The sequence below is a fragment of the Syngnathus leptorhynchus genome, chromosome 18 (genome assembly GCF_054491065.1).
Source record: "Syngnathus leptorhynchus isolate UIUO chromosome 18, UIUO_Slep, whole genome shotgun sequence".
NCBI lineage: Eukaryota > Metazoa > Chordata > Actinopteri > Syngnathiformes > Syngnathidae > Syngnathus > Syngnathus leptorhynchus.
In genome coordinates this window covers 5,019,878-5,038,168 of record NC_141212.1, presented here as the reverse complement: position 1 = coordinate 5,038,168, position 18,291 = coordinate 5,019,878, and the positions used below count along the sequence as shown (strand labels likewise).

The 18,291-nt window shown below is 37.0% G+C and overlaps 1 protein-coding gene across 1 annotated transcript; it reads left to right on the top strand.

Moving 5' to 3' along the window:
* Nucleotides 1-710: 710 nt before the first annotated feature.
* Nucleotides 711-18,291, top strand: cd2ap (CD2-associated protein). The gene is made up of 19 exons (XM_085937763.1): nt 711-1,009; nt 3,640-3,797; nt 5,553-5,721; nt 6,352-6,452; nt 6,900-7,026; nt 7,375-7,544; nt 8,458-8,545; nt 8,637-8,731; nt 9,727-9,825; nt 10,219-10,272; nt 10,786-10,822; nt 11,631-11,693; nt 12,192-12,339; nt 12,423-12,532; nt 13,811-13,926; nt 14,091-14,174; nt 14,666-14,862; nt 15,123-15,186; nt 15,465-18,291. Exons 1-19 carry the CDS (start codon nt 1,006-1,008, stop codon nt 15,504-15,506), a joined length of 1,926 nt encoding a protein of 641 aa, XP_085793889.1. The 5' UTR covers nt 711-1,005; the 3' UTR covers nt 15,507-18,291.

Here is an 18,291-nt window from a genome sequence, read left to right as displayed (position 1 = left end):
TTGATCACAAGAGTGCATCTCTACAATTAATATGGGGAAAATAGGCAAATGGAGCGTCAAATTTGGTTCATGAACCAGTTGCTGTATTTTTGACTCCTCAAGATCAACCAGTGGTCCGCGGCCCTCTAGTGGGCATCAACTTTTTGCTGACTTCCTAATGACTTTTTCACGTGGTTCACGAGGCAAATCTGAAGCTTCATTTATCCATCACTACCAAATAATAAAACATGAGTTAATGCAATGGGATGATTCAAGAACGGATCGATTTGAACTTGTAGCGATTTGATTCACTTCAGTGGGATTCTGATTCGATTTGGCTCAGTTCAAGAGGCATTAAGTTTGTTGTTGTGATTTTACATAGATATGAATGCTCTTGTCAGAACTGGAAAAGTCTCATTTCTTAGAGATATATGTTGCCAATAAAAATCTTGATAATCTATTTTAAAGTGGAATGTTTCAACACACTTTCTGATTTGAATCGGTTACACCCCGAATGATATACAGGCATATTTAATATTATAGATTTTTTTTTTTCTGTCTGTAAAAAAACTTTGGTGAGACCTGTCATAGCACACGGAACCGATTCGTTTGCTGAGAGGAGGAATTCCTAGCCAGGATCAAAATTCCAACATTCCTCTCGCGGGATTTCCCCTCCGGCTTGGAATCATCGCGAAGTTTTGTTTTGTATTTTTTTTTTAATTTTTTTATGAGGCAACCGGGTGCTAGCAACCCGATGGAGGCAAGTCCAAGAAAGGTGGAGACTCCTGCTCAACTTCCTGCACAATACTCTTGAAGCACCGCCAGGAGAGAAGAAGGGAGGCTTCTGCTTCGGCAAGGGCGAATGGATATACGGCTTTCTTTTTTCCCCCTAATTACCACCACATCGTAGTTGTTAACCATTTATACGCCTATCTACCTGACTTGTAGCTCGCTAGTTAGCCGCGAGGCTGCTGAAAAGGAGATTGGCAACGTTTGATAATAGCAAAGGCGGTGCGAAGGACAGGAATGGGTGAGTTTTCCATGATGTGGCGCTTGTGTTGTTTTTCTATGTGTGCGTTTGTGTTTTTTTTAAACGTTTCTTATGACAACTAAAGCCCCCATAAAGCATTCAAGCCTAATATCCGGGATCTTAAGTCATGTTGTAAGCGTTTGACGAACGGTGGTTAAAGTAAGCAATCCACTTAGGTTAGCCTAGCCTAGGAGAATAGCAAGCTAGCAAAGTCAACCGAATAAAACGCCTCCTCCTCGTCTGCATTTCTCGCTTTGTTGACGTAAACAATCCCAAAAGTGTGTCTAAATCACGCAGTGCACTCACAGAACGGGTTTTTATGTATGAACTTAAATAGTGTGATGTTGGGTGTCTGAGTCGAACTAACTTAACGATCAGGCAACTTCATTTAGTTGATGTTAAGATCTAGATTTAAATTGACAGTCATAGAATGTTCTCTTTTAAAAATTCAGATATTATTGATATTGAGTTGTTGTGTCCACACACTTTTTTTTTTTTTACACCAGACAGTGTATTTTGGTGTGACCAAATGGTAAAGCTGAGCAACTCTGCTTGTCAAAGTGATTTATTAAGTCGTTAGTGTAGCATTCCACTTGAAATTATATTTTTCATGTCTTATGAAAGAAATAAAACGTAAAACCCCCTAAAGACACATTTTTGGCAATACAATGCCAAGCGATTGTAAAATATTTATGAAGTGATTTTGGCTATTATAAAATGGAAAAATGTCTCCATCAGCTCATACATTTAATTCTCACTAGCATTTTGTTTTATTTCACTGTTATATTGGTCCAAACAAATGTACCTTTAGCTGTACAATGCTTTTAAAATGAAGATTAAACTGAAGAAATGAGGTTGATCTGTGTGATTTAAATTATACAATGCTTTTGCCTTCAAACTGTTATTCTGATGTTTTATTCATTTTCATGTTCTCTCAGTTTATTACATTGATTTGCTTTACACCTAACATGGCCACTGAACATTGAAAGTCTTTTTGCACAGAATTATGCAACCTTCCTGCCGCATCTCTTGAGGCGGTTGTGTGACGAAGATATGCATGTGGTTGTGTGCAGTTCTGTAACTCTGCTATGTTGCAAAGCAGGTTTTAAACCTGTCATGGACAGCAAAGGGTATTTTTAAGAGATTACTGCAATTCACGTGTGTTTTTATGAAATGCTATTAAAAAACAAAAGTACTTGGGATTGTGGTTATAAATAGCAGTACTTGAAAAATAGATGCAGTACTACACAAGTGCACAGAATAAAAAAAATAAGATTTCCTGATGAGGTGATTTTAGTTATAGTCATTTGTTAAAGACTAATTTTAAAAATGTAGGCGTTTCGGAGACCTTCACCGCTATGTTTGTGAAATGTTTAGTTTAAAAGTAAAATATTTGCGCATATTTGAAAAGAAATGATTTTCTTCTTAAATCCGTGGGAGACATTTTGTTCAATTCACATACAAGTAGGCAATTACTTTTTCTTTTCAAGTGACTCATCCAACATGACCAAGCTTCTATTTACAACCAAAACAACCCACATGTATGAAACAAAAGTGACATCAGCAACACAGAAATAAACAAATATAAAATGTGGCAAAAGGCGCTTACGTACCAAATCTAGACTAGTTTGAAGTAACCGCTGATTTTCGATTCTGAGGGTATAAGTTTTGTAATCGAATGACATCGATCTTCGGTTTTGCAATTATAATTTTTCACTTCCTGTCAACAGATAAAAACTCTTGCGACTTTGAACAAACAACAAATATTTGAAAATGCATTTTAAGGTTACAATTTTTTCAAAGGACATCATTTGGTAGCTCACTCTAGTTTTTTTTTTCTTCCCCTAGCTAGATTGTAGATACTGTACTTCTCACTGCGGTATGCTTTTCTTGAGTTGTCAAATGGCTGAGGGTCGTTTGAGTTGTGTTTGAACATGTCTGTGTGTAACTCGAGTAGTGTCTCTCTCTTTCTCTGTCTCTCTAAGCTGCATACCTTCTACTAAAGTGATCAACAGTAGATAAAGTTAGAAAATGAAAATCGTGATTATTGAATATGACTTTGGGATTTAATTTTATTTTCAATAGTGGTGTAGTTGTATCAAACTAGATAAATTAGAAGTATTTCTTTCATAAACCTATATTAAGAAGCTTAAGACAAAATTATGGTCATGAACATTAAATTGTTTTAAAAGCTGTTTTTTGTCTGAGTGCAGACATTGTTTGGAGCTGTGCTCTCTGAACAATTGACTGAGAAATGTCAGATGTATTTAATGAGTGGGTTCAAGGAAAGACGCGTCATTGTAAGGCTTGCTAAATTTACACCATGGGCTTTGTGAAATGTGCATTTCCTGACAGACTGTAATGTATGAAAACCAATGTGAGGGGCCGTGCAGACTTCTGGCTTTCACATAGAAAAGACCAAACGGAAATAAATGAATGAAATAATAGATGAATTCAAATGATTTGACTCATTAAGTTATTTCAAGTGTTTATTTTCATTGATTTACTTTGTATTTTGTATTGTCTGCGTTTTTTTTTTTTTTTTGTGTCAGGCCCCTTCATGTCCTACGAGCTTCCAACATTCTTACCTTACCTCTCCTCTTTTGTTCCCCCCCTGGTGTCCGGAGCAGAGGTTTTAGTGGAGTTTGACTACGAAGCACTCCATGAGGATGAGCTGACCTTGCGAAAGGGCGACTTGATCAAGAACGTATGCCGCATAGAAGAGGATGGCTGGATGGAGGGAGATCTCAACGGGAAAAGAGGACTCTTTCCTGACAACTTTGTGAAGGTAAAAAGCAAATGCAATTTGCACAAAGGCTTGATTGGATGCAACAAAAAAAATCTATCCAGATGAGCGACAAAGAACCACATTTTAACTTCCATCAAAGTGCAAAGCAGTAAAGGCCTGGAAAAACATTTCAAATGGAACAGTCAATATCCCCTAAGTGAAATGGCTGCAGGCTCTTGCCTCCCCCAAAAAGATGAACTTCTGAACTGCACTTCCTGTGAACACTATATTGATCTGGTTTATTTGATTTGTTTACTTATTTCAGTTGAGCCAATTGCTACAAGTCTGCTTTGCTTTGTCCTATATTGTCCTCAGTGTTACCTTGCCATCTGGTGGACATATTTAGTTCAAAGATCAAGTGTCAGCAATCCTTCCCTGCACATTTCTTATGTCTTGGGCAGGGACATTTTATGACTTTATTATCATCCGACACGTCAGTGCACACTGACAACGTCCGTTCATTCCCAGCCGCGTCTGCTGTTTTTCTTCAGTCTGTAAATCCTTAATAGTGAAACAGGTAATCTCCTAAGAAGACTGAATCTGTCACTGCGTTTGGATAGATAATCCGCTAAGAAGGAGTACGACCCGGTTCTTGAACTTTTGTGAGGCTCCCATCATCTGAGAGGTTGCTCTTCATTCCTTGCTCCTTTTTGGGTTGGTTACTGCTGAATCACAAAGAGACTTGCTTTGGGTTCGGGTTAGAGATGAAATGGTAAGAGATTATACTTTGCTCCGCCATGACCAGGTTTAGTTCACATGCATCTTCTCAAAGTATTCTCAGGTAACGTGACCATAGTTCTCTGGCCGAGATCATGATTCGTGATCACACAGTTACCAAGTCACTGTGAGAACAGCTGTACGACAGTACATTATATTTAAAGAGGCCATAAACTGATTAACGCAATTATTAACGCAAAGTCCAACCAACGCTTTGACTGTGTGTTTGTATATATGTACAGCTGCACAGTTGGAAAAGCACACACATGCACAAGTAAACTAAACTTCCTATTTAATGGAAGTGCAAAGTCAGCATGAACCAGGAAGCGGATGGTAAGCCCAGTCATTGTTCGGCTAAATAGAATGTTCCTGCACTGACACTCCGGTTGACACAGCTTCGATTTTGAAAAGGAATTGATCCGACCTGTACGGTTCATAAGGAGTAGCAGTCCGTAAATGTAACGAGTCTACAGTCCAAAATTTTCATTGCTGCTTACGTAACCTTTTTTTTTTTCCTAATGCATGTCTTGTATAATTTTGAACAAACAGATTTTTTTGTACACATTCATATTCCAAATATGGGCATGAGAAAAGCTTTGAAATCAATGAGCATCAATTATTGTCTGATGTCACAGACATTCTTTAGAGTGATTGCAATCACAAAAGCATTTTAGCAAGGATCATTTCTGTCTGTTCCTACTGTTCAACAAGGTGGACGTGAGTAAGTGCTTTGTTACAACTGTAGCTTTTGTGAAATGCATTCATCCATTTTTTTTGTGTGCTATATCAATAAAGTTGTGTTGTATTGTATTGCCTCAGACTTAGATAAGAAAATTGTTTTTGAGGTAGACTGATTTCAAAATCGGTTTTGTTTTACCTTAAAGCAAAAGTCTCAATTTACTTTGAGAAACAGAGATACACTTTACGTTATTACTTCCGTGAATTAATATAATTTATAGTTTTCTCCCAAACAGAGGACATGAAATTCCAAATGCAATACTTAATCATATTCGTGTTCTGTGCATTCTGTTTTTAAAGGAAATAAAACAGGAGGTCAAGGAAGTGAGACCCGAATCCAAAGGGCAAGCCGCTCAGCCTCTGAAGAGAGAGAAGTCTGTAGGAAATGTTGCCAACTTGGTTCAGAGGATGAGTACCATCGGGATTCCAACTGGGGGTTTCCAGCCACGGCCATCATCTACCACAAAGAGTAAGAAATGGCTGCAAAATGATTTCGCATTCTTCTTTCCTTTTTTTTTTTTTTAACATTACATTTTTGTTGCTGATGTACTGTTAAATAATAAAAAAGTCATGAAAAGCTTATTGTTTAAAAGTTAAGGAAGTTTAAAAAGCAGGGGATTAACTAGTTAAAGGTACTTTCATTTTATGGTCTGGAAAATACAGTACTATACGTTTCTCAACATAGCAAAAATACAATCGTAGTCATTTAGTCCAAAAATCATTTGTGATTTAAAAAAAAAAAAAAAGATCAGGTTGGGGCAGGTTTCACACGGGCATGTTGTATTGTGCCGCTTGTAAAACTGTGGCTGTTAACACATTCATTGCAATCGACAGCAAGAGATGCCAATTCTGATTAGTAATGTCCTTGCTGCTGCGCTCTCCTGCTAAAACATCCCACATGTAACAATTCTCATCTCCATTTTCTTAATCTTGCTTCTACTTCTTACATTTGACATATTTACACTGCTTACGTTCTCATACCGCCTCCGTTTTTTTAATCCTAGAGGCCCTTGCACGTATGAACATGTAAAAAAAAGCAAACAAGTGAAGTTACGTAGCCGGTTTGTTTACTACCTCCCTACCTACCGTCTTTTCACAGAGCTGAAGAAGAGACAGTGCAAAGTCTTGTTTGACTATCAGCCGCAGAACGAAGATGAACTGGAATTAAAAGTCGGAGATATCTTAGACATCACCGAAGAGGTATTTTTAACATTCCACGTGGTTTCTAAGATGCAAGCCTGGGATATCAAATTGACTATTTTCTTCCGCTTTGTATGATAAGGCTGAAAGATAGAAAGGTGAATTCCTGTTATGTTTGATTTACGGTTAAATGATTTAACTATGTTTGATTTACGGTTAAATGATTTAACTCTTTGTCATGTATCAGGTTATATAACCTTGTAGTGTTAACGCAAAAATGCGAAAACACACGTCAGAGAGGAAACGGGGTGTTGGCATAAAATTTGTGTGCCATGTTTTCACTTACTGAAAAACAGGTTTGTTACACTTTTTGATACCATTGATATAGAAGATTTTATAACCTTTAAATGTATGCAAATGAATAGCTTTAAGAAACAAATTCTATAGTTTGGGAAAGGTGGCTGCTGTTGTCAACAGTCATCTTCATTTGGCTATTCATGTGCGCAGGTTGAAGAGGGTTGGTGGAGCGGAGTCATCAACGGCAAGTCAGGACTCTTTCCTTCCAACTTTGTCAAAGAATTTGACGTTGCGAAAGAAGACGGAGAATCAAATGATACTACACCAGAAGAGGCTGGTAAGAATCAGAGCGCGAATGAAAAGACAAAAGAGGTCATGCATGGTGCACTATGTTTTTTATTTTTATTTTTATTTTTTTTTTAAATTGAACTGAAGTGGCCACAGGGAACACAAATGTAAAGTGAATTAGTGAGCATGACTGTCAGTTGAGACTCAAGAATGGAGGCTGCATATGAGTAAGACCTACACTAGATGGTGCTGTAAATGTTTTTTGTTTTTTGTTTTTTGCTGCCTCATGTTAGGTGACTTGGAGTCATCAGTATATTTGCCTCCAACATGTAATATAATGAGGGCAAATTTTATATCTGGACTTTTTTTCTCTTCACTTTTTGGATCTTCTTCACAGATGGTGTAGAAAACACAGTGACACCATCATCGCCAACACCTTCCGGCAATGGAGCTATTGTCCAGCCCAAAAAAATCCAACGTATTGGTTTTGGCGATATTTTCAAAGAAGGGTCAGTGAAATCAAAGGTCCGAATTCCTAATTTGGAGCCGGAAGAAAAAAAGGAAAATGTGAGTTTGATTACATTCCTTAATGTTGTTTTTTGTGTGTATGGGACTTCCACAATGAAGTTAAAAAAAAAAAAAGAAAGAACAATTCTATGAGGCCACATTTTTTGTAAAGTGACGCCACCGTGAATAATGTATGACCTTCAGAATTGCAGAAAACTTTGTTTCTAGACCACTTTGAAAAACCACCAGAGTCGTAAATAATTATTGTAATGATTGATATGGATATTTTCAGGTAGATGCAGATTCTGCTATTAGGCAGTAATAGAACATTGTTTACTGATTAATGGGATGCTTCATTAAAAAAATATAAATTGGGGATAAAATAACATTTTAAAATTCTCCCTTTCTCTATCTCTCCTCTCTCCCTCTTTTCTCTTCACAACAGCCATTGCAATATCTTTCAACCACTAACTCCGCTTTTATAGTTCTGTGCTACTCACACACGCTCCAAACCCCAACCCCACTTGCACATTTCGCTCGGACTTGACCGAGTTTAATATTTCCATTCGGCATTGAATGCCCCACCTAATTCCCATACAGTATTACTGTATACGAACTCATCTGGCTTTTCACTCATTGTAGTCAGTAATATCGGCAGTTGCAATTGAAGGTTTCCTTTCGTGGAGCACAAAAGGAAACTTCAAATCAGCTCTCAGCTTTGCATTAATTCATCCATCTATTTTCTTTAGCATTGAACAATTATCCTCTCTTGGGTTATTAAGATGGAGTCTATACCAACTGACCCAAATTTGGCAGCTAAATCAAATCCCTAAGAAATTAAGATGATACCTTAAAAACTCTACTGTATTGTACTCGGTTGAAAACTTTTTCAAAAATTCCTTTAACTCCTTCCTTGTCCATTGATGTCCTATAAATCATTTCCATCTTTCATGTTTTGTTTGCTCCATTTCAGCCAATCCCTTCATTACCATCAGTCGCAAAGCCTGCCTTTCCCAACGTGATCGAAATGCACAAGGGTGAAGGAGATAGCAACTCTAAAGGTAAAATACATCCCAAAGTTTTTTTTTTTACCTGTACTTTTGTATCCTATAAACCCCCCTTCTGAAGATTCTTCAATCTCTGTATCCAAAGCAAAAGAATTCTGTAAAGTCACCTTCGCTTTTGAGGCTACAAATGAGGATGAACTGACTTTGCACGAGGATGACATCATCTCTATCATAAGCAAGGTAAGATGTAGCTCGGATTGCATAAGCATACAAATGGCTTCATACGATTAGAATTGAAATTGAGTGTGTCAGTTGGCCATCACTTCAGTTTGGTCTGATGTCTCCGCATGCTTACAAAATTTAATTAAAGCAAACAATACATACCTGCGGTTGCCAAACATGCTCGAACTATTTCATTAACATTTTGGTATGAATCATACGATTGACTTAATGACAAAATGAGCTTTCAGTTTGATAAGAGGTGCGAGTAAAATTTGAAGAAGTTATGATGTCATTACATCGAGAGCAATCGATTTCATCTTTGAATTACTACTGTTTATTTACACACTATGTTCTGCTTTGTTTCATGTGAGATTAAATTAGTATAAATTAGAATCAACACGGTTTCTTTTCACAAGTCCTGCTGGAGCCTATTACCACTAGTTTATAAAGTATTATATATGAAATGATTTTTCTAAGTTTTTATTTTTAATTGGTTTTATATATATATATATATATTTTTTTTTGTCAGGTGGGATATCTATTTAATTAAAGCACACTAGGAGGCTTTCATTATCACATTGGAATGACTTAACTCAAACCGATAAATTTTAATTAAATTTGATTGATTTGAATCCCTCAATTTTAAATATAATAATTGCATTGCAAATTGAGTAAAAAAAAGATCCAAGCAATGTTTTTAAATTCAAACTTAACCAAATATTTTTTTGTGGGTTCATTTCAGTTTATAAGATAATTTCAACCAGTTTACTATATAATCTGAAGGGACAATAGTCACAAAACCCTCAGGTGACTTTTTAAGTAAATGAAATTGGAATTGGCCTTTCCGTGATCAACCAAACAACTCAGTCACCAAAAGCATTTAAGAAACGTGAATCGTAGATTGAAGAAATGAACCAGGAAATGCAAACATTTGGTTTTCCAACGCTTTCTGTTCTATCCCGACTGATGTGAGTTTCTGACATTTCCATTCCTTCCCTGGTGGTTTGTGACAGGACACAGGAGAGCCTGGGTGGTGGCGAGGAGAGTTTGGGGGCAAAGAAGGTGTCTTTCCTGACAACTTTGTAGCCATGCTGTCTGAGACAGAAAAAGAGGTAACATGTTGGTTGAATGAAAATAGTTTCCCACTGAACATCTGTAAGTCCTTTTTAACAGTTTTAGCAATACAGAGAACATGATTCCGTTAAACTGGAATTGCAGATACAACCGAAATGGACTACGATATACGTAATAATTGAAAAAAATAGGTGCATCCTCACAATCTAATAATGTCTAATTCAAACAGATGATATTGATCGGTTTTGACAACTCATAAATTGGTTCCTGTATCCACGTATACATCTGTATTATTTTTTGCGCGTTAAATATTTTTACAGTATAAAATCGGAGTCTTTGAAATTGGATTTTTTTCTGCTTTATTGTGTAGATTGTTTAAGACGAGGATTTAACCTATCACGGCAAAAAAATGTCTGCTGTTGTTTTTCCAGGCTTTTCTATCTCGAGGGTCACGCAAGTCCTCACTAAAGCAAGATTCTGATGAGGTAGGAGGATATCAGTCGTGTCCTTCACAAAAATTGGTTGGCGAAAGAATGTTAACGGATACATTGTGGAGTTAACAACATCGCGAGATTAGATTTTCCAGACTGTAGGAAAAGTTATTCTCGTTCATAATTTGGTATAATCATAATAGTTTATTCACTTAAATTTGTGTTACATGATGATATTATGAAAAAGTGACTGTGACTCTTATGTGATACAGTAAGATCCCCAGCTAGTGCCATTATGAAAAACAGGACTCTAGCATTTGTGTACGTAGTAACAATGTTCGTAGCAGTTAAACCCAAGCCACATGCAGCCCATTCCAATTAGAGCATCTTATTAGAATAGACTTATTTAGACCAAATTGAATCTCATGTTCCTGTTTACTGTACGTCACTGTGTGATGGTATTTCTCTATTTAGGATAAGAATCTCTGTCTCTTAGTACCAGTAAACTACTTGCTCTGGCCTACTATTCATTGCTTTTTTTAAAAAAAAAAATTTTTTAAATTTCAGAAACCAAAGAAGCCGCCTCCACCGTCAAAACACATAGGTAAGAATCTCAGACTCATTAAATGTTACTGTTTTTTGTTTTTATACAGAGCTTACGCTTGGTATTTGTTGCGTGTTGCCAACATGTGTTTCCAGTTTTCAGGGTTAGGGCTAATGTGTTAATGAGGCATATGTTGGTTGCACTGTTCAAAAGTAAGCAGTCTCCAATCTCATCCAACCATACAAGACTGAGAGAAGTAGTTTGATCAGGCGTCGAGGAACAATCAGATTTATTGTTCTTCCCATAAAAATGACTTGATTTAAAAATGTTTTGCTTTTTTTTCTCCACCCTCTGGGATTTGCTTTCATTTTCCTGATTTTATTTCCCAGCAAGGTTTTCCTCAATATTTACTTGCATCCGCTTCCATATCAATAGTTAATAGTAAAAAAATATATTAAAATACATTTATAAATTACAGTATTTTTCCTGGCTCAAATTGGGACAGGATTTTGTGCCCCTTCTGATATTTCATGTGTGTCAATGTCAAGCCTCAACTGGCTCAAACTCTTTTTCTGTTAAGTATTTACATGCATTTTTTTCTTATAGTTTCAAACAAGTATGTGGAGGTCCACTCTAGAACAACGTGTCACAAATGATTTTTAAAGACTAAAAATAGCGCAAAGAATTGTTTTCCTCTCTTTACTCTGCAAAGTACCGCATAGAGTACTCAACCACAAGCACAATACATGCAGCTATTTATTCACGACGTGTTTTTTTCTTTTGTTCACTGTACAATAAAAACATGATTTGTCTCCGTTTGTGATTTGTTTACTTTAAAAAAAACAAAAAACATTTTATGCTTTAACAGCTCTCAAACCAGAGGTTCCCAGCGCTGACAAGAAGCCTCATGCCATCAGGCCAGAGGACAAAGGTACAAATTCCTTCATTCTCATTTTATGCAGTAACTCAAGGGGTGGTGAGTTGGCAGGCAATCAATTGGATAGTTTGGTGTAATCGTTTCTGGAAACCCAATTGCTATAATGGACCGTAACCATGGAAATAATGAATGGGGACTTAACCATGTGTACCTATCTTGAGTTGTTGAATGGTGAACGCTGGATTTTAGTCTTCATTTAATTAGGTGTGCCTGAAAATAATGATTACCTCAAACGCTTATGCAACAAGCTATTACGGTAAGGGTAATGGATTCATGTCTGGCCACGATAATAAAGCAATACTTGACTGACACGATTTATATTTACAATCAAATAATTTCATCAACCATTATGGGTTTTGCTGTCTATCGCATGATTCCATCTCTGGTGGTTGTTTCAGATTTCATTAGACTGTTTTTGGTATCTCGCTCACAGCCTTTCAGTGAATTTCTCCACGATTAAGTACATCTCCAAATCACTTTAATCCATTTCAGTTGACAAGCCGATGCCAGAGCCAAAACCATCCAAGCCTGCCGCACCACTCCCACCCAAAAAGCCCGTCCCGCCTCCAGGCAAAGTCAGACAAGGAAACCTCCCACCAAAGCGGTCAGATAAGCCTCTGACTCCATCACCAAATTTGAAGTATGTGTTTCTTCTGTTCTCCCAGGATCTGTGATATTATGCTCTTGCGTCGCTAATACTATCATTATTTATTTTCCTACCAGGCACAATGGGGAAATCCCTACATCTCGTCCAAAGCCTGACTTGGATCTATTACTTTCCCCAAAACCCAAAACGCCCTCAGCGGACACAGGGGAGAAAAACTTCGAATCACGTATGAATGATTTAATTTTTCCTCTCCAACAACTAGTTGCTTTTTTTTTTTTTTTTCAAATGTCTGCCTGCAGAGAGGCTCGAACTCACTAAACTCCAGCCTCCACGCTCAAGGCTTGACAGATGTGCTGCTGCTCCTAAGTCTGTTCACCAAATTACATATACTTGTCAGCAGGCCTGCACAATTGAAAGTTTTTTTTCTTGTTTGACCTTTTCATATATTTTTTTTAGATCGAACAAATTGTTTATTTTTGCGCCCTTACTGGCTTTCGGCAGCCTGCTGATGTGCAATCTTGTTCACTAAAGGCATGGTGTGGAAGAGACAGGAACTACTTAACTACAGAGACAGTTTTGTGATTCATTTGGAATTGGTTCGTGCGCGCAGTGTCAGAAAGTACAGTTGGTTGCAAAGAATGTTTAAAGAGAAGTAGCACGGAAGAGAAACATCCCGGTAAGAAACGGTCATTAAAAATTATTTAAATTTGTTTTACGAAAAGAAAAAAAATGGTCATAGGCTAGAAACATCCCAAAGTGCGTTATGTATAAAGATTCATATAGGGCAGGTTTATTTTCCTTTGTTCAAAAAAAGCCTGTTAAAATTAAGCAACCTAAGTCAAATGTTAATTTTGTTGAAATATTTTACTGCTTTGTCACCCGCAAGTAGAGATATGGCTTTGAGCTTGAGATGGATTCGGTGAGCAGGCCTACGTTTCCTCTTTTGCAAGTTATTTTAGTGGCGGTGACAGATGGTGGTAACGAAGTCCTAAAACTCCCAGCAAAAGCTCGTCTGACAAGTTGTCATGATACAAGAAAATGCAATCTTTTCACATTTCTTGTTTACTAACTAGAGGAGTTAAGTGTGACGCAGGTGCAAAATTCAAGTCACCCATGTTGCACATTCCCTTGTCCTTCATTTGCACTTATAACCTGGACAAAAATAGCATGCTTTTATTAATGTATTAATTTTGTACTGCATAGTTTAAATGTGTTAGAAAAATCAGAAAGTAACCTGAGTAATGGCCCATAAAAATCACAATTATTAATTATTATTAATTATAATAATTTCCCATATTAGTAGTTTTAACAACCTGATGAATCTAAGAAATATTTCATCGTCATTAAACAAACTCGCCTAATATTATTACCCTTAAAGGTAAATGGAATGCAGATGATTGAAAAGAAAATGCACCATCATTGCCTTGTTAATAAACCTTTAAAAAAAGGATGCAACAATCATATTTTGCTCAGATCTTATTGACATGTCTTTTTTTCTCAACAGCGCTAATTAGTTTTGACGAGGTTTCATCCAGCTCAGAAAAGCTGTCTCATCCCACTGCTAACAGACCAAAGATTATCGGCCGGAGGTTGCCCGCCCAGTTTAGTGGAGGACATTCGGTGAGCACCAACTAATTCTTGTTTTAATTTCAGTTTGCATTTGTATTTGGCGAAATTAATCATACTTGAAAAATATCTCTTTTTAGAATGCGTACAATATATTGGTACTATTATTATTATTAAAGAATGATATTATTAAATCATTAAACAAAACTTCCTTGCAGCCCAACAAGGAAATCATCCTGGAGAAAGCTTTCAAGATAGATGAGGAGGATGGTGCCAAAATAAAGCCTCTAGAACCCAGAAAGGTAAAAAAACAAACAAAATTAATCAGTGCACTTTTACAAGCAGTGCTTAGGTGAACAGCATAACTCGTATATAAATATAATTGTGATGGCCTATTTTTCACACAACCCCCCCTACAAAGTGTTGTTGTGCTCCGTCACACCAAAAAAAAAAATCATATCAAGGTAATTGAAGCGTGTACGGTTGTGTGACAAGATAATAACTTGCCGGTCATAGACATGCGAGAAAGTCGATTACGTGTCACATTAGCATTTTGCTTTATTGTATCACTGCAAGTGAAAAGCTATTGTTCACCCCGAAGATTTTCACAATGGGTTGTTGTCTGGCCATATTGAATAATAATTTGACAAGACATCAGATTTGTTTTTCCCATTCATTTTCCATGCTGAAACTCTGGCTAAATGGTAGTATTCCTAAATATTCCTATTCGTGATTTTATACAGTAGTACATATTTTTTGTCTCTCACTCGCTATTCCTTTCTCTCCCCTTCAGCCTTCTACACACAACGTGTCCCCTTCGCCGTCATCCCATAAACCCAGTGTGGAGGCCAAACCCAGCCCAGCATCCATAAACCTAAGCCCAGACAGCAGTTTTCTGGGCAGAGAAGATCCCAAATCCCAGATGGAAGATCTTAGAAGTCAGATGAAGGATCTTCTGCTATCAGTGGAGCTGTTCAAGGCCCAGCAAATGTAATTATTACATAGAATAAGAAAACATATCGTCTAATCTTGCGGAAATTAAAGACAGTTGAAATTACGAATAGCTATTTAAACTATAGCCCACACTACACTGCAAATACATTTTGTATTTATATGACATCAGCCTATATAGTTCTCAATGGTCAATCTCGATCCAGACATGTATGTAAAAAAAAATGCAGCTGAAAATGTCCCTATTATATTCACGACCTTGCACTCGTTTGCTAATTAACACTTTTGCATGTTTCTAGGAAAGAAATAACAGAGCTTCGTGGAGAACTGGATGAGGAAAGGAAAAAGCGTGTAGCCCTGCAGGTAGTATTGATCCCCATAAAAACACATGCTGGGTTGTCTACATTTATGATGCCGAATATTGATGGATTCACTAATAGGCAAAAGATGAAGATATATCAACTTGGATGATCATGATTAAACCTTTGCGATACATTATACAGTAGTACATCACCACTCTAATTTGCATATCACGTTTCTTCCGTCTTTTCACAGCACGATTCCTCCAAGCCGCAGCGGGGGCTGGAGAAAAATTCGTCTTAACCTTGGCTCTGAGTCTTTTGCATTCTGTGTCTTGTCAGATGGAGCTAAATAAGCTAAAGATGGCTATCCACTTAACGTGAAGCTGAGCTGAAGGCGTGACGCTCAAGGTCCAGCTGCTAGCTTAATGACCAACAAAAGAGATGGTTTTGGGGTGGACGGCTGCAGCGGAGGAGGCGGAAGACAACAGACAGCCGAACGGGCAGAAAAGAGGGTGCAATTATTTCTATTCCATCTACAAATTCAACTCCCCATATTTGTAAGATTCACATTTTTTTGCACATATATTGTTTTGTTTTCAAGCTAAATGTAATTAAATTACAGATGTGTATATAACTATTTTTTTTTTGCCAACACAAAAAAAAACGAGGCCTTACTTCAAACTACTGTGCTGACTTGCATGTCTTCATCTCGCATGTCTTCTGTTCCCTCCTGTGCTTGACAGAGGGTCGCTCTCAGTACTACTGACTACATACAAAGCAGGGGATCCTTGTTTCTTCACCTAATTTTCCACACGCTTATATTTTAAGCGCAACTTTTTAAACTTTTCCTTTTAATTTCACTTTGCAACAAATCACTTCCCTTTCCTCTTGTGGGGGGGTTGTAGCTGAAATCCAATCATTCCTTGCAGCGTTCCAGAGGAAGCTCACTCTCTTCTTTATTTGTTCTCTTTTTTTTTTTTTTATATATATATGCATTTTCCAGCATTCCTATCCAGGGAAACACTACTGTGCCTGTAATATAGTTGTAATAAGTGTTGTTATGGAAGCTTAACATTTACCACAACGGTGTCTGAAAAAAAAAAAAAAAAAAATCGCATCTCGATATTGTGTGTTTATATTTTTTTAAATCTACTGACATACTTTTGAGGGCCTCTCCTATAGTTGTTAACTTTAACATGAGACTGGGAATGTTGTCTAAAATTTAGCAGCAGCCTGCAAGAAAAACGAAATAGGAAAGTAAGGAACGATATATCGTCTCCTTCCGTTTCCAAAAGTTTTTCTGGTTAGTGCCTAAAGATGTTTCTATGAATACGGCAGTCTCTTTTTGATGATTTCTGCAGCTTGCTTACTTGTTCTATTCAGGCCACCATCCCATCAGATTCCAGGTGGTCCATTCTACCTCTTCCTCTTATCTATCCTATCTTTGTGTGTCAAACTGAACAAAATAACTTGTTTTTGTGGTCATATGGCAAAGCCTGGTCATTGCCCATCAATTGTCCTTTGTCTTTTTATACAAGAGCTATTACGGCCACAATGAAAAACACAAGGGGGAGAAAAAGTCCAATTTTCATGAGGTTATGAGATTGAAGTAATTTTAACAAGTGAATTTTACAAATACAAAAATGAAAACAGCAATCTAGACCTAGCGCGAAATAAGTATTAAAAGGAAATATTTCTCCAAAGCCCTTGTGGTTAGATGCTTTTTTGGTCTGTAGATTTTAATTGTGGTGTAACAAAACATCAACAGTTTAAAATTGAACTAAAGTTGAACTTCAATATTTCCATAAAAGCCACACTGGGTATATTCATGATCGTAATATTGCATTCCATTTACAACTAACCTCCCAACCCACCAATGTGACTATCTTCATTAGGTGAGATTTTTTTTCGTTTCTTGAATGTGTATATATATATTATTGTTTTCAGAGTGGCCGTAATACTTCTTTGTATTTTGGGTCAGGTCTTGTTCCAAGTAGTTTCGAAAAAGTGGAAAAGTAGCAATAACAAGAAACAAAAATACGGTATTCCATTTGCTGTAGGAAATTATAATCCCCATTAAATCGACATTTTATGCCTGTTGTACTGTTTTGTCGAAGGCATTCGTTCATAACTCGAGAATTTCAATCATAAGCGGGTAGTTTGCTTTGGGCACCAACAGTTTAAATGGCTAAGAATAAATTCGTTCGTATACGGACATCCCCCCCCCCCAAATGCTACAAAATAATCTTTGTACAATTCTCCGAATTTTAATCCCAAATGTTTCTTGTTGTTTCACATCCCTCCCTTTTGACAATTCCTGTTAAATGAATTCAGATTGGCACTGTTCCGTACCTTTGAGCATGCTTGGTGCTAATGTCCCAATGTAGTAACGTCTTCCACCACCGCATGTCAAAAACCATTTGACTTATTATTGATGTGGTTGTCAACGTGACCTCATAAGTATTGAACATTTTCCTTGCCTACAGCAGTTGCTGAACATATTAGCGAGCTGCCTGTTAGCAATATTAGCATCGAGCGCAAGCTACATGCTAACGATGCCAAGTTAAGAGGAAATCACCCCCACACCTCTCTCAAAAAACTTTCTTTGGCCTTCTGCTGTGTATAACACGTGCAAGTTCTGATTATTATCATTGTTGTGATTACAGTTTTTTTTTATTATTATTATTATTTTTATAAATCCCACCAGTGTCTTAAAGGAGTTACTTCCCAATCATCCGCAAGCTTTTGTGTTTTTGTGTTGCTGATCAACTTGCACACTTAAAAGGGCGTTTAATGGTATTCAAGTTTTTTTTGTTTTTTGTTTTTTTCATGTGAATGCTTTGACAAAGTTGTCAGTGTTGTTTGACCTTTGTCTATGTGCCTGACATGTTATACAATCTCTCCCTATAGCCTTTCGAGGACGCGGCTGCTCTATTTGATAATCACATTGTGGGAAAAGAGGGATCAGGGATAGCTGTTAATGTAATATATGATCTGCGCTTTACTTTTATATACTGTACATTCCGGAGATTGACACCAAGAAACGATGAAATCTGCACATTTACAAGTTTAATTTCGAAATAATTTTGTTTACATACATGAGCTGTATCCTTGCATGAGCTGAGATTCTTTCAAAAAAAAATAAATATCTTTATTTACTGTCTAA